Source organism: Mchenga conophoros, linkage group LG14 (assembly GCF_057382185.1).
Source record: "Mchenga conophoros isolate Kocher_MC1m ecotype Shallow Benthic linkage group LG14, M_conophoros_male_GT1.1, whole genome shotgun sequence".
In the NCBI taxonomy this organism is placed as follows: domain Eukaryota; kingdom Metazoa; phylum Chordata; class Actinopteri; order Cichliformes; family Cichlidae; genus Mchenga; species Mchenga conophoros.
In genome coordinates, this window is record NC_140539.1 from 57,491 (window position 1) to 74,614 (window position 17,124).

The following is a 17,124-nucleotide window of genomic DNA, read 5'->3' on the forward strand; positions in this document are numbered from 1 at the left end:
GTCATGAGCCTGTTCATGGCTGAGGAGGAATGACCCACAGACCCTCACAGAGCTAACCTATCAACCCTGTGACTCACCGTATGAAATAAGGCTTTCTGAAAAACCCGGACGCATGGCATGTGTGAAATTGCACACAAGGTCATTTTAATGAGCGACTGTGTGGCTCCCTCCGGTCTTTCAGAAATATTTTCCCACACTGGCTCCAGAGTCAACCACACTGAACAAATCAGATTAGTGAGGTTATACTAGTCATCAGCATACCTCGTTTTACTCCGTCTTCACTCGTTTTCATATCTGACCTGAAAAGGCTCATTTAGTGGTGGCCAAAAAAATGCCCCAGTCAGACCTAAAGCTGCATTACATTACATTCATAATCTAAGGAGCTTGGAAAGAAAGGCGTCTGGACTTCTTTAAGTTGCTTGAAAAGCAAAAGTGAAGACTACGATGACCTGGATGACTGAGAACCTTCACAGACATTGCACTCATAACAACATATGTACTTTTATTAAATTTACTATAACTGTCTATACAGTAAAGACCACAGGATGTGCAAACACTCACCTCTCAGCTCCTTCTGTGTCCGGGACATAATAGCACATGGAAGGCAGTTATATGATGTGGAAACTGAAACCAAAGTGGCAAGTGTTAAGTTTCATTTTCCGACTTTCATGTCCTCAGTTTTCATTTCTATATTTTTGTTTTCTTTTTTCTTTTTATGTGATGAGAAAGAAATTATTTTACCTCTCATCACAGCTTTCCCTGCTTCCCATAGAACAGAAGCTGATGTTCCGGGAGTGTCATTATAGTCCAAATATGAAGTCCACTCTTTTTTAAAATATTTAATAAAGTCTTCATCTTTAAGTAGTGATATATTAAATCTCCAGTTTTTTCTTGGCGTAGTATTATTCTTGTGCATTAGTGTTAAAGATACAGGACCATGATCGCTGACAGCTATAGGGTGAATCTCAGTGTCTGAAATGTCGTTCAGCAGTGAGCTGCTGACCAAAAAATAATCCAGACGAGAGTAGGAGTGATGGACATGTGAGAAAAAAGTATATTCCTTACTGGTGGGGTGAAGGGAGCGCCATGCATCGCAAAGACCAAAGTCGCTCATATACTGTTTGATTATATTTGTGGACTGCCAATTACGCTGAGTTCCCGCTGTGTTGAGCCTATCCATGTCTTCATTTAGTCCAAGGTTGAGGTCGCCTCCAAGAACAAGTGTGCCATCTAAGTGTTCAGAGAGTGCACTGAAAAAACGTTTTCATTTCTGAAATGAAATGAAAGAAGGGAATCTGACACTCCCCAGATAATTTTATAAACAAAGTAAATAACCGAGGAAGTATTTAATTACCTGTGGTATTTAAAGAAAAATGATTTTTATAGCTCAGCTCACACTCACGGGTTGTGAATTTAACAGTATCTACATTGATGTATAGCTGAGCACAGCATTGTTCTAAGTCATGGGTCAGTGTATGGAAAAACTCCAAGGCTGATGAACTAATGAGGCTTTGGGAGTTAAGTCAGCCATGTTCATGTATGATGTGAAAGGTACAGCTCAGCCTGCACCCTGAGGAGAAGCTCAGCTCAATAAATCTACTCAATATGTTTGGGGGGAAAGTACCACACAAGCTCAGAGAGTTCGTTCTTTTCATGCTCCTTTGAACTGAACTAAAATTCAGCTGCTGTTGATTTACAGAAATACTTCAGATGAACCTGCTCTCTTTCTTTTTAACATTTTGAGATTGTTTCCAAGTGAGTGGTGAGGTATTCATCAGCACTTCTTCTGCTCACGAATTAACTTCCTGTGTTTGGATTCTGTGGTCCCGGCAGTGTATTTTAAAGACTGAGAGTAAGTCGTTTAAAAAAAATCTCAGTATAGTTTTGGGAGGATGAACCAGTTTGAATAAAGAACACACATCGTGTCGGGAAAAGTTAAACCATCGTGAAGAGATCTGAATGGGATGAACTGGGAAACGACTGGAGCCAAACTGGATCTGAGCTTGATGAAATCTGAATCCACGATTCTTATCTGGACTGTGACCAGGACACAGTAGGCTATACCGAGACATTAGACATCCGTCGTGGATCCACTGAGACTCCTTTGGTGATTTTTCAGTAGACCGTATCTATCAAATTTAATGACTGAATCTGTGAACAGATTTCAACATGTAATGTTCAGACCACAGACTGTTTGCAGGCTCACTTTAACATGGATTTAACTCAGTTTTCGAGTCCTTTCAGCCTCATCCTGACTCAGATATTCACATCAGCTTCAAGATTCAACTGTGACAGCCCTCCAGTCAATGTGACCGACCACAGTGAATGAGTGAATAAATAAATAAATGACTGAATATCAGAAACTTTACAGAGTACAGATATTTTTAAAAAAATAGTTGTAATATATCCACGGGTTAGTGCTTCCATAATATTTTATTCACGGTTGCTGTTCAGAAACACGCACACGCAACAACAACAACAACAACAACAACATGATAGGACCCAGTACAGATTTTAAGTCGACGGGGCACGATTGTGCGTCCGGCATCCCTGCACTGCACCGCAGACCACGCCCCGTCACGTAAAGTAAACGTTTTCAGTGCAAGCAAACTGGCTGACAGACTGACAGCATCGCACAGAGTTAGAAAGATGGAGACTTCAGATTATATTGTGACCTGATGATAAATCCATTATGCAAGTTGATGAGTGAATGAGTGTAAAGTGTGTACACAAAATAGCAAACTAATATTTAATTTGTAAAAATGCAAATTACAGACTGATTTCCAATGTCTCCATGTGTTTTTTTATGTGTAATGTCTTTACTTATATTGGTGAATAGACTTTAGTGAACAGGACTTACAAAGAGGGATTTTTAACTGGATAAATCAAAGATATATAAAAGTCGCTTTGCCATAAACTGATTGCGTTGCGACAGGAATGCTGTCTGTGTCTCACGATGACTTGATATCATTCGTGAGGGATACATTTGAAATACATTTCACATATTATAGGCCAACAAGCCATTTACAGCAGTTTGAATACGGGCAATCACTTTTTGGCAAATACCGGAAGTCGGTTGCCTCCGAAGCCTTAGAGCCTGCCCCAATCGATACGTCATAGCTCGCAATACAGGAAGTAAACAAACCAGACCGAGGAGTTGACGCCGAGAAGCTCACGAGACCTCTCGTTGAGTGCTGGACGGCTCGTGCAGGGTGCATGTCTGTCTGAGCTCGCGCTGTAGCTTGTTGTATGCGTTTATGAGCAGGCGTCGCGCGCTCCTGGAGTGACGTGTCTTTGGTTCAGCACTGTAAGGTTGGTATGTGCGTGCTGCAGCTCTGACAAATACAGCGCTTCTCTTCATTTCAGCATCTTTACAAAGAAGCAGCGATGCCGCTCATGTTTCCAGCTACCTCTCTGCTGCTGTTACTGGCGTAGGAAGCAGCTAAAGGGCAGACATTAATCTTGACATCTTGCTTAGCTGCTGTCTCAGCCTGTCGGACGTACACCGTCATGAAACATCTGAGCGGAGTTCGGTCTCCGCACGACAGTTAATGCCTTTGGGCTAACGCTAGTACCACCGCAGCATAGCTACACCGGGTTAGCTAGTGAAGCATGAAGCACGGCACAACCAGCGTTAGCTTGTAGCGTACACGCGCTGGCTCAGCAGATACGAGACACATCGTCCCTGAGGTCAGTGAAGCATTTTACAACACTTCTTCTGTTTGCTGTCAGTACGTGATAAGCAGCGTGGATGATATGTTTGTGTTACACATTCATCCCCTTTACTTCAACTCAGGGGCGGAGCGTGGGGGTGGCTTACTGGGCTTAAGCCCGGGTTGTTTTGTCAGAAGCCCGGGGTATTTCGGGGTGTAATTTTTTCATAGTTAGATGTCTGGCTGACAACTGTATAAAACAAAAAGTACACACAATAGTCGAAGCACATAGTGCACACTGTGGGAATTTACGACTGTGCGTGAATCCCCCCTGATATTGGTATGATCCGAGCTCAGGCACTAAGCGACTGAGCGAGGGGGCGGGGCAGCTGCCGCCTGTGAGTGCGCTGTTGGAGAAACGGAACCAGCCATACTAAGGAGAGCTGAAGTTTTACCAGGTACCAAAGAAAATCATTCGCACCGTACAAATAATGTAAATATGACGGTGAATCACGAAAGATATCAAACTGATCACTTGACCAATATTACGTTATTGCTCTTCAAGTGAATCAACAAATGGCGAAATGAAAAGCTGAACAACAACAATGCTGTTTCTTTGGAGAGTCTCAGCTTACATGTGTGTATTCACAGCTGAAACCAGATATTTACACTTTATGGAAAACACAAGAACATTTTTTTACTGTACAACGTCATTTAGAGTAAACTTGTTTTGTTTTGGATAAATATTGAAATATCTTTTGAATTAGTTAAATGTCAGAATAAAGAGAGACAGAGCTTCTATTTATCATCACTTTCATCAAATTTAGGAGTACATGTACACTAAGTTTATTGTTAATTAATAAGAAACTCCAGACGATTCCATTCGGAGCTGAAGAAGCTTCTGATTGGTTCGTAGAGTCCATGTGAGTAAATTGGTGGCACAGCTGTGGATGCATATAAGGCAAAACACAGAGCCTGTTTCTGTGACATGGGAACATCAAGAGATGTCAACTAGGGCTGGGCCATATTATAACGTTCACGGTAATACCGGTATAATGTTAGGCAACGATAGGAAAATGAAATATCGCGATAGAATGGGAGTAAAACGCACATGCGCAGTGCCTTTGTGTTCATACGCACATGGCCGATTGTTGAGTGAAACAGATGAACCAGAATTGGTTTGTAAAAATGGTGCAACTTCCGTGATGTGGAACTGGTTTGGTGTTTGTCCGTCAGATACACAACAAAGCACATTTTTTTGCAGAACATGCAAGCGGCCGTTGTTATTGTCGTATTTGTCGGACTAAGATGCTCTTAAATCTGGGAGTAATCTGGGTCCTAAACTCCGTAAGCTTCAGGTCAAACAAACACTGCAGCATCACTTAGAGTTAAAAACTGTCTAAATTCTTTCATCTTTAATAAAACGATCAGCGTTGCTGCTTTACCAGGTGTAACTATGAAGTTTAACTTCCAGGCATCCATGAAAACAAAAGTTATTACATTTAACGGAGTTAGAAGTTAGCAGGAAGCTAGCGGAAGTTAGCTCGCTAGTTTCGCTAGTTACCTAAGCATGATATTGCATGTTCTGACTGAGAGATTTCTGGAAAAAATCAAACGTACAGCTCTGCTATCACTTCCAACATAAATGAAGACAGGAAACTAAACAGCAGTGACGTTTGTAGGGTTACTGAAGTTGGGCTAGCTGGTATATAATGATGTGCTACGTGATCGCTAGCGACACAGCTATGTTAGCATAACATAAACAGTGAAGCTGGAGGACGAACACTAACACTTTTCCACTTATAAAAGTTAACGTGAAGGTTCTTCATGGTTAGAGACAAATGCAATCGCATGGCAGGATGCTGTAAACGGACCAAACTTCAGTCAGGAGAACAACTGAGATAATCCATCCACAATACGAGGTTAGTCATTAATATACTGCAACAACATGGGAATAGAGCAGCTGCCAGAGATTCAACATTAATGAAACAATGGTACAGAAGTGGAGGAAGCAAGAAGAATGAGTTTAATAAAGTTTGATTTATCTGACTGCTTTGTTTCGCTTATGTGCCTTATAATCCCGTGCACCTTATGGTCCGACAAATGCGTACTGCACACTGCAGTTTAATGTTGCAAAGCACCTCTTTTTAACTTCAGTGGATATTATACATGGTTATGCTCAGGATATGTCAGCCCATTTCTACTGGAAATGCCTTTGGTTAAACTTTCAGCAAGGAATTTGCATTTGCACTGTACATTTTTATAAAGCTTTAATGTACATAAAAACCAGTTTCTTGTTTAAATGAAAATAAATGGAAGGTTGTCTTTTTGCGCTAGTAATGTTGTGGAGTTGTATTTTGTCTCGCATCAATTATATCGTCGGTTATATCGTTATCGCAAATTTTCAAATATATATCGTGATAAATATTTTTGGCCATATCGCCCTGCTCTAATGTCAACCAAAACAAACACCAGGAACAGAACTGTGGAGCTCCATAAGTGTGGCTCAGTTTGAATACAATTTGGTGCCATTTACAATTAAGAAATACAGACAGTTTCTCTCTTTACTCTTAAAGTTAACAAATATGTTTTTTTATATTTATCAATCTAAAAAAATAAACTTTTAGTCTGATTTGATGTTACAATTAAAAAAGTGTTTTTATCTGAAGAGTAAATATGTGGTTTCAACTGTATATTTGATGATTGTCAGCACAAAGAGAGAGAGAGGAGCAGAGAGGGAGATGGAGAATGAGGACAGAACAGATGAACAAGAGCAGGTGAGACACACATGTTAGTCAAATGGTTGTTTACCACAAGTATCACCGTATCACAGGTCCTCATGTATCTCGTGTTTCTTTTTAGGTTTGTTACTTTTCAAATTCTACATTTATTAAGTTTTGCAGCTTGTTTGCACAACAAGGCTAAATAATTATATAAACTTTTCTCAATCTAAATATTGTACTTTGGTAGAATTAAAAAATAAGTGTAGTGCAGGTCTATGATGATTTTTAGTGCTGCTATCATCTAGTTCTGATTCTGGTTCTGTCTTGGTTAAGTCCTCAGTAGTCCTGATTTTGAACTGTTGTAGTCCTGTTTTAATTCCGGATCAGTTCTGGGTCTGGTTGAATCGGGGTTTAGTCCTCGTGTCTTGATACAGCCCTGACTTTGTTCTGCCTCGCTTCTTAATTAAAAAACTAGTTTAAGGTGTCCTGCATATGTGATATTTATTTTTCCCTAACTCAAAACAGAGCCAATTAATTTTTCAGTCATTTCTAAACACCCCCCCCCCCCCCCAAAAAAAAAAAAAATAAAATAAAATAAAAAATCCCACATGCATACTACCCTTTAGGGCTAAGCCCCGGGTGTTTCAAATGTCTGGCTCCGCCTCTGCTTGCACATACTTTTCAAAAGGGCTGGGGGGAGTGGTATACGTACAAAAAACTTCAATTTTACAATGTTTATTTATTGGATGAAAAAGTTAAATGTCACCGTTATTATTGTCCGGCCGGAAACAAGCTGGGGATGTCCAAATTCAGAGGCTGCGTCCACCTGAGGACCCGGTGTTGTGCCAAAAACTGATTGCCTGTATTTAAACTGCTATAAATAACTTGTTGGTCTATAATATGTGAAACATATGTCAAGTGTATCCCAAATGTATCAAGTCATCCTGAGCAACAAACAACATTCCTGTAACAAGGTAGAAGCCGCAATCACTTTTTGGCAGTGACTTTTATGTATCCTTTATTTATGCAGTTAAAAAAAAAATATTGTTGGCTTTAAAAATGTCTCTTTCAAGAGTAATCTGGCCAAGAGGACAAATGCAAAAATAGTTCTGTAAATATATTTTAAGTGGACAAACGGGAGCTGATTGATTATAATGTAAGTACAATAACACAGTTACAAAGATACTTGACAAACAGGTAAATTTTTAATTTGATATATAACCCCTTTGTAATACCTGTTCACCAAAGTCTATTTAGCAACATACATAACGATATTACACATAAAAAACACACGGAAACATTGGAAATCACTTTTTGGCACAACACCGGCTCAGATATTTGAAGTTTACTCAGCTACTTTCTCCCTGGAAAATATGTTAAAAGTTTATTTTACGACCCAGAAAGAGTAATAAGAGCAATATTAAAACTAAGTAGATGCAGTAGTAGCCATTGTTGGAAACTGGAATTGGCTTGGCCGATATGGGATATGGTTTTTCAATTTTGTTGTCCGGGTGGAAAATCGGGAGAAATTCGGTAGAATGGTGGCTCCTGAAATTCGTGATTCTCCCGGAAAAATCGGGAGGGTTGGCATGTGGGCCTAGCATAGCCTGTAACGTTATTGTGACGGACACATTTTATGAGTGAACTTGACTTTAAGTGACTTACAGGTTTCTTTGAAAAATACTTTCTTATATCCAGGGTCTTCCTTTTTGCTGCCGTCCTCCTCTCCTCCTCGCAGGTCCAGGCAGCGCAGGCTTGCTGCTGCTAAAACTAAACAGAGCTCCCTGAAAGGCTCAGCCAATCACATTGGATGTTTGTCAAATGAGGAAGGACTCCAGCAGAGAACGTAATTGAACTCTTTCTGCACCACAAGGTGAATGAGACGTTGACAGATCGGTTTTTATCTTTGTATCGGGTAAGTACTTTAGTTAAGAGTGATGGTGACTGTCACAATAACTCTGTTAACAATTATAATATTCAAGTTATTTTAAATCCCTAAATGACTAATGAAGGTTTGAGCTTTAAAACGCTTCTGAACAAACACAAACATTGTCCGATGCTGTTCCTGTGACCTTGACTTACATGCTGAGGCTCTGCTCCGTGGTACACAGACCAACAGCGCCATCATGTGATTCTACAGAAGAACTGCAGCAATTGGCACCTCCAGGTTTTGGTGTGTTTAGTCCTTTGCACTGCTGCCAACATCAGCACACGTGCATTTGTGTCATCACTGGTATTTGTGACTCCTCATACTTGTTTGTGTTTTTCCTTTTTGGTGAATAAAATAATGTTTAGCAATTTAGCTTGTCTTGTCTCCCGCCATTGTCACTGGCTGTGTGGCAGCTTGTGACAAAATAACAGTGAAAGTGATCTTTTTCTTTTTTCCACAAATAAATCATTTTTTCCTAATTTTTTTCTGTTCAGGAATGCAGGTAAATATCAGTAATATGAAAAAATTTAATGTGCTTTCTAAACTTTTTTCAGCTTTTCTTCTAAAACTAATAAAAATGAATAGATAATAACAATAATGATATTTAAATATAATTTTTAGTAAAGTTACAGTAAGTTTTGTGAGGTTATTTAGTAGAAAAAAAGAATATTTTACTCCTAAATATATATTGATTAGTGTGTAATTATGTCTTTCACCAAACTGATGCATTCTCATAAACAGCAGCTGGCACCTGTTTGTGAAAGCTGCCATGTTGCCATGTCAGTGGCCGAGCTGGACATCGCCGTTCCATCTTATCATGCTTTATGTATCTGACTAGATTTCAGACACATATGTAGAAAACCAAAGGCAGAGGAGACAAGAACCTGTGGGGATTTTGAATCCTGGAGTCAAATATTATTTTATAGCTGCACCTTCAGCCTCATGATATGAAGCATCATACCCGTGTTTCATTGTCATCAAAGAAGCGGAAAAGCAAAGGAAAGAGACAGTGTGACAGGCCTCTGAATAAGATGTTATCCTCTTCTGTCTTACCTCAAGCCTCATCTCCTGAACTGATGCAGCTAACAGCAGCTAACAGCAGCTAACAGCAGCTAACAGAGGCTAAATAGCAGCGGTTACCGACAGAAAAGTAGAGGAAATCCTCAACAACTCCCCTCAGCAGCACTGTCATTGGACAGAAGTGAGCTTCACTGACTCATTGACTCATATCAGACTCATGTCACAACATTTACAGCCTCCTCCAGAGTAGCTGGACAGATTGACTGGGTAAATAACGGAATGTTCCTTGCATTAAATTCAACATTTAATATGCTTTCATAAGCTCCTATCTTAGATTAAAAATAAGATTTTTTTTATATAAGTAGTATTATATATAAACTAGTTTCCCTCCCTCAGTTACAAATGATAATGTGCATACTGATCACTTGCAAAACCTAAAATATTTGGAGACTCTGATAAAAGCAGGGCCTCTGTTTCCTGCCGGGTCATTTAACAGTGTTGAAGAAACGACTTTAAAATTACACATCTAAAAATACTGAACTTTATTGATTTACTAAAGAACAACAGATCTACAGACATGGCTTGAAGTGTCACACTTTATTTACAAAAATACTGAGAACCAAACAGTCGAGGGTGAGGAAGCGTGACGGCAACAAAGTTTAATGGTTTTTATTCCTACTGAAGAGCAGCTAAAGGCTCCTGGTTGCATGTTTCATAGTGTGGTTGGTTGGCTGCAGGGTAAACCTCAGCATTACAGGCTTCTTCTGAGCTAAGACCTTTTCCACAGCGTGCATTGCTTCATCAGGCATGTGTCCGAGATTATCCTGGTTTGGTTTCTGAGCACTGGCGGGCCGAGTTGATCTACTTTCTGCGGCGGGCGGCTCCCTTCTTGCTGCTGTAATGCGAAACGCAAAGAAATTGGACATATTTCAGAACTTTGAGCTGTTCTCACATTGTGCGATGCCGTCGATGCTGATTTGCAAATTTATACTCAAACTCAAACTTCAGAGAACAGCAGTGAACAGCTCAAAGACTCCTTGGTAGAAGTCAAGCACGAGGAGAGTGCAAAAACATGTTTTGCATCATCACATATGAAGCTGAGAGCATTTCACTAGCTGCAAGCATGTTTGTCCAAAATCTCTTGAGGAAACTGGCTGCTTAAAATAAAAATCTCTTCTCAGTTAAAGAAACGGATGGGTGTGTTTTTATCCAACCGTACAGATTTAGATTTTTGTTAAAATTTTGTGCAGCAATCATTCAAAAAAGTAACTGAAAATATTAAAATTATCTTTTTGAGATATGAAAAATATCTTAATTCAGAAAAAAACATGAAAATCCTCATAAATTGTTTAGGGTCTGTTTAGTGTATGTTTTGAGTGGGATTTTGGAAGCAGAAAAAACAACCCAGGAAATTCAGCTCGCATGCACAACTCATGCTGTACTTACCTGCATGGGCTTAATTAATCCAAAGGCACTACCTCAAATCCATCCCCTTTATTTTCGATCGTGTATGCACCGTTACAGTCGTGTTTGCTCTAATTAAGACCTGTGAGTCTGTGAGAAGCTCAGGCCTTAGACTGCTCGAAATGTCCAGACAGTTTTTTTTCTATACTTAATAAAGAGCATATTTCCCAAATATGGTCAACGTAGGCACGCAGCTCAGTCTGTAAGCACCAAAGCTCCGCCCACCTGCTGCCAGAAAGAAAGCGAATGCAACTGACATATCGTGAAAGGTTTCATGTGTCATGTTTGATGTCTTAGGGTGAGTACTTAATGTTCAGGGTAGAAGCGTGATGATGCAGCTGCACCCTTCTATTAAACACCTCTGCATTAAGTACTTGTGCTCGTTAGTCTGGCTGACCAACAGAGTCCAAACAACATGACAGCTGAGATGTTTTTGGCCTGTGTCTGGACCGGGATTGGAACTGAACCATCTGTGGCATGTTACTGAGGTGTTCTTGTGTTTACTGTATGATTATTACTGTTTGAGGGATAAAACTAGTAGTCTTCTATCTAAAATTCATCATAAGATGCATGCTTGATTTTCTAAGACCTTTTCATGTCATTTTATAATGTTAATGATAAATTAAATGGTTAGGGTCAAGGCTAGGGTGTTATCACTGAAGGGTCTAAATCAGGGGTAGGCAACTCCAGGCCTCGAGTGTCCTGGAGGTTTTAGATGTGTCCATGATCCACCACAGCTGATTTAAAGGGCTAAATGACTCCTCAGCATTTCTTGAGGTTCTCCAGAGGTCTGGCAATGAACTAATCATTTGATTCAGGTGTGTTAACCCAGGGTGGGATCTAAAACCTGCAGGACACCGGCACTCGAGGCCTGGAGTTGCCTACCCCTGGTCTAAATTGACACGGAAAACAAATAATGCACTGTGATAACTCAGCTGTTATTCCTGCACACACAATAAAAGGCTGCTCTCTTAGACACTAAAATTTCCCTGCAGGGTGTCTAGTGTTTCATAGCTTGATGTACTCTGTCCCTATTAGTTTTCAGCCTTAAACCAACATGAACTGTCTCAGTGTGATGACAGTTATGTCTTTCCGAGGGGAGAGTTATCACATTATCACGTTATCATGTGGAATTAAATTAAGTTATACTTTGGGGGGGATTATTGGGTGCTGGCGAAGTCAGCAATGACAATACTCACTGCTTCTGCAACTCATCAATGCGAATCCTGTACGTGAGAACCTGGAAATGACACAGCAGCAGCTTTAACTTGCAGCAGGATACCTTTACCTCGGAGAACGACTCTTTCAGCTGAACGGGCTCAGTGGGCTGAAAGCTGCGGGCCAAAGCATCATGGGAAACCAAGGCAGCGCCGTGCATAAGAATCTTTTTGTTACCCAGAGTTTCTTCTGTCCTGTGATGTCACCAAATTAAGCACGTCTGCTGTGGTTTCCCACAAAGGAGCACAAACATTTAATTCCCCTTTAGCTCAGCTGTGAAACCTCACCAAACCCTGACTTACCTTTATGCTCGCTCAAACACATAGCTGAGGCTGTGTGATGTAAAACTGAGCATCACAGTCACTCAGCACCACCTTTACAGACACTTCAGATTATTCATCTGCTTGCAAACAGAGAGTTTGAGTCCAAAACTGGCACCGTGTTCATCCAGTTTCTCTTTGTTTCACCAACGTACAAGCAACTGTGGCTTACGACAAATATTGGAGTTTTACTAATTTAAAAGTGCGGTTGCAGTTCTCTGCAATGCATCCATTTAACATTAAATGCATGACATTAGATGTATATTTTACTATAATGCACAAATACTTCTACACGATCTGGAGTTGAACAACCAAACTTGGTATAGAGGCGCTTCTTGGGCCTATAAAGACTCTTGCCAAGCGTCTAAACGACATCTACCACCCCTACCTTTTTCTTTATTTTTCTCAGTAAAATATCTTATTTTTCTTTGCAGTTGTCACCTGCAAAACAGGTCAAACAGTACAGTAGCATAGTCATGTAGTAGTTATAATAATATAAACAGAGAGCTCTTGTGCTAATATAGAGGCTATAAATAGATTTATATATAGATATTATATACAGGTAAGCCCATTTTTTAAAGTATATGCAGGCAGGACCTCTGTCCACATTTAAACTCACTGAATATTAAATCAGTTCCAGTCATTTTAAGACTGGTTCTCTGAGATCCTTGTTTTAAAAAAAACAATCCTGGCAAAAAGTTAAAACCCCCACTCTTATTCATAAGAGGTTCCTGGAATCCCATGAGCACGTGTCACCTTTTGGAAACAAACTCCTCCGTCCTCTTTTGTCTTTCTCGCTTTTTAATCAGGTGGTGTGTTGTTTCCTATGTCAGCCAGCGGGGGCGCTCTGCTCTGACTTTCCCCGTGCTAACATGCAGGGAGCCGGCATGACTGCTGCTCAGCTGCACTACTTACAATTTACTGAGCTCCTCGATTCTCTTACGCAGGGTAGTAACCTGGAGGAAATCAAGAGTATATCGAGGGTTCAAATCCCGAGGTGACCTTGGGTTGCCAACCTCATCAACCAAAACCAAACTACAACAAACCTGGCACGTCTGAAGCACCGAGTCATTTGTGCTCTTAACTTTAGACTATTTATGACTATTTATCTATATTATTAAATGGTCAAATTTAATTTCATCAAGATAATTTGAGGTAAAGTAAAAGTCTGTAAATAAACATAATGTTTAACAACAATCAAGTAGATAAAAGTTCAACAAAAGCAAATTTGTGTCCTCTGTAGCTGAATGTTTATTATATACTAATTATTAATTTGCATGTAACCAATGATTAATTATTGTATGTAAAAAATTAATAATTCATTATATACAATAATTGATAATATAATTTGTTGCATAAATGATTACTTACATATATGATTTCTTAAGTCATAAAAAATATTAGGTGTCCCACAAATCTTTGGATTTAGTGAACTATAAAAAAATCAAGAGAATCAAGTAAATAAGAACAAACTAGTAGTGAAAGAAATCCCACCTTCTGGTTTTTATGAAATTGTAATGAAATATTTTCAATGTAAAATGTCCTAAAAACCTTAAATTTTTTAAAAACATAATCATATTTTAGCATTCAGTTCAAAACATGTTTAGATTAATGTCAGGATAAACTCATCAACTAATTATGGGAATAAACCAAAAAAATGTGATAAAATATATGGAAAGATAACTTTTTGTCTCATATAAAAGGGAAAACCCAGAAAATGAAATAACACATTTTAAACTGAAATCAAAGAAAAGCAGGAAAATAGTTTTATGGTATTTAAATAAGTATTAAATAATTCAAATGAAAGAAATGTAAAATATTATGCTTTTCTCATCCCACTGACCTCTCTCAAACCCGTCTTATTGTTCTTGTCTAAATGCATGAAATTGGCTGAGAAGTTCTCAGTCAGAGACGCCATCGTGGGCGCTCACGAGGACGCCGTCTCACCTCGTACTTCTGCCTCTTCAGTCTCTCCGTGTGGTCGAACTTCTCAGACTCCAGCTGGGTCATCCAGTCATGCAGCTCTTTGATCTTTTCCCTGCAGCAAACACAAGAACACAAATAAACCAAGCAGTTCTTCTGACAGGTGGATTTTGCTTCTGGCACATTCAGTTCCTTGTCTTTACTTTGTTGAGGTTTTTCACCATTTTCTAGGACATTTCTAAGACGTTCAAACTATTTTACACAGGCGTAAAAGTCTAAGGTTATAGTTTTAGTTTCACAGCCGAGTCGTACTTCAGCTTATCCTCGTTCAGATGGTCGATGTTCAGCTGCTTGCGCCTGGCGGCCAGGATCTTCTTCTTCTTCTCCCTCTCAGTCTCTTTCTTTCCTCCTCTCTTCTGGTCAGCCTGTTTGGACAGATGCAGGTCAACAGCTGATCCCATAGACACGTGTGTGTCTGTCTGCATGTATACTGACTCTCTGCAGGTGACTGCTGTACTGGGAGCCCATGCTGGACAGAGCTGACTTCTTCTTGGCATCATCAGCTGACTTCTTCTTGGCATCAGCCTCCTCTCTGATCCGCCTCTCCTCCTGATTTGACAAAAAATACCTCAGAGTGAGACCTCTGCATCCACCACCCGCTCTCTGATCGTCCCTGGTAACCACCAATTTGAACAGAGTACTTACAACATCGGGTCCCAGGACTAACATTAGCTGCACTTATTCATCCTGAACCTGGAAAAACTGGCTTTAAATACTTTGCTGCCTACAAATGGAAGTCACAAGAAACTCCAACTACGTTCGCTCTTTTCAAGGGAACATTTTAAAAGGTTATGTTTATATATCTGCACCAAGACATTTTGTCTTTGCTCCATATATTCATATAGCAGTCACATTTTCATAGTTTGAAAATAACACACCTCACGTCTGGCCTGGCGCTCCTTTTCCTTCTCAGCGCGGACCCTCTGCTGCTCGGCCCTCTCGGCACGACGCTTCTCCTGTGGGACAGGAGCAAACGTTGGGTTAGAAAACAAAGATAACTCACACACCACACAGTGAGTGTCCTTGTTTTTGCTTTGTATCTCTACTAAGATAATTGAAAGATTTTTTTAATTACAAAAATGTAAAAATTAAAAATATAGTGTTTTATTGTTCCCATGATATTTTTTAGTGTTTTTATTGTTGATGTTTTGTCTTTTCTCCATTTGATTTGTGTCATTATCAGCTTGTCTGTGAGCCAAATTTTATTTAATAAAATGAATCACATTGAGAAGACATGCAGAGCCAGCAGAGCTCAGCCTTTAGAAGCCATTCCTTGGCCAGAAATGAGAGCCAGTCACCAACTGCAAAAGGCAGGAAGTATTTCCTGTGTGGATGAATTATTGTGGAAGGCTTTTTGCAATTTTCCAGTTCCATGGAAATATGAACAGATAAAACTACCCATTAGCTAAATACTTACAATCCTCTCCTTGAGGGCGATCAGCTCCTCCTCCTCCTTCTTCCTGTGCTCAAAGTGAGCATCGATCAGGGCCTGCAGCTCAATCAGATCCTTGTTCTGACGTTTCTTCTGGATGTCCTGTGGGGCGGATCAACAGAAGCAGTATTCAGCTGTGCAAAGAAACACCCGGAAATGAACAAAATCTCTTCTACACTGCAGGCGGACTTACATCAAAGTCCACTTTCTCACCGTCTGGGATTTTTGGGGCGGTGGGCCTGCAAGAGAGCGTGGGGGTTTTGAGTGTACTGGCACACTAATTGGAACCTTTCTTTGTCTTTTTTGCCCAAATAACTCCGATTTAAATGTCTACAGGAATCATTTCAAGTCAGACTACATAAGAAGGAACTTACTTGAACTTTGGCTTCTCCTCTGCAGGTTAAGAAGTGAAGAGGGGATGAGTGAATTTCACCAGATTAGAAAGAAAACAGATTATTTCACTAAACCCAAGCATTACTCAGTGTGGCTTTGGATCAAGGTGACAGATTAGACAGTTTAAAAGGATAGGCTATTCACTTTTTAAGTTAGGGTTAGAACAACAGTCAAATAAGAGCAAACATGTATTGCAAACAGTTTAAACAGGTGTGCAGTTAAAGTAAACCTGAATTGTTAACGTTGGTCTTTGGTTTCACACTGATACAGAGAATATGTCTTTTTTTGTTTTTGGCTTGACCCCAAGCAAAACATTTCCCTGTTTCCTTCATTTATCTGAACCCAGATTCTGGCGGCTTCATGCCATGCAGATGACAAGTGGCATAGCAAGAGTGTGGGGTTGCTGTGCAGTGAAGCACGTGTTAGCATTTCATATTCATTCACCCTTCCTTCTCCACTAGTGGTTCCAAATTTTTCACCTTCATATTTGGATGCCAATTAGGGCCAGCGCTCCTGGATTCACACAGACAGGTAAAATTTGGACAGACAGCAGGCGTTCCCTGAGTACAGATGTCAGACCTGGACACTGTAGTCCTTCCCAAAACCAGAATGACAGATTTAAGATTGAAGTTTTTAAATCTACATACCTTCCTCTTCAGTGGGGTCTGCATGCAGCAGGCATCCAAAACAAAAAGCAGAACAGAACAGCATTAGCGGGAAGCCTGGGAGCTGCAAACTGTACAGAGTCTAACTAAGGCACACAGCTGATCTACTCAAGCTTAGCATGTTTAAAAAAAATAAAGAAACTGGTTACCACAATCAACTGATTAAGAAAGCCAGCTGCTTATAAGGGCAAAGTTTTACCTTTACTTCGATAACTAAGATGGTAAAACAGTAGTTCAATTTGTACGGAATCACATTTATGTATAATATTTTTCATGTTAGCTTTAAATTACAAAAGAAAACAAACAAACTGTTTACTAAAGTT

At 39.8% G+C, this 17,124-nt stretch overlaps 1 protein-coding gene across 1 annotated transcript; it reads right to left on the minus strand.

Annotated features, from left to right (window-relative positions):
- Positions 1 to 9,960: 9,960 nt before the first annotated feature.
- Positions 9,961 to 16,847, minus strand: LOC146559024 (troponin T, fast skeletal muscle isoforms-like). The gene is made up of 10 exons (XM_085245187.1): positions 16,784 to 16,847; positions 16,118 to 16,136; positions 15,937 to 15,982; positions 15,729 to 15,845; positions 15,190 to 15,267; positions 14,747 to 14,860; positions 14,564 to 14,676; positions 14,276 to 14,366; positions 11,990 to 12,030; positions 9,961 to 10,221 (listed from the first exon to the last, which is right to left on the minus strand). The coding sequence occupies exons 1-10, from the start codon at positions 16,845 to 16,847 to the stop codon at positions 10,188 to 10,190; spliced, it is 717 nt and encodes a 238-aa protein (XP_085101313.1). The 3' UTR covers positions 9,961 to 10,187.
- Positions 16,848 to 17,124: the final 277 nt, after the last annotated feature.

Excerpts from the sequence above, each read along its gene's own strand:
- LOC146559024 (XM_085245187.1), bottom strand. The coding sequence starts at position 16,847 with ATGCTGTTCTGTTCTGCTTTTTGTTTTGGATGCCTGCTGCATGCAGAC. Across the intron at positions 14,861-15,189 it reads AGCGCCAGGCCAGACGTGAG|GAGGAGAGGCGGATCAGAGA; the intron begins GTGTGTTATTTT and ends TTGTCAAATCAG. Across the intron at positions 10,222-11,989 it reads ATTGATGAGTTGCAGAAGCA|CAGCAAGAAGGGAGCCGCCC; the intron begins GTGAGTATTGTC and ends TTCGCATTACAG.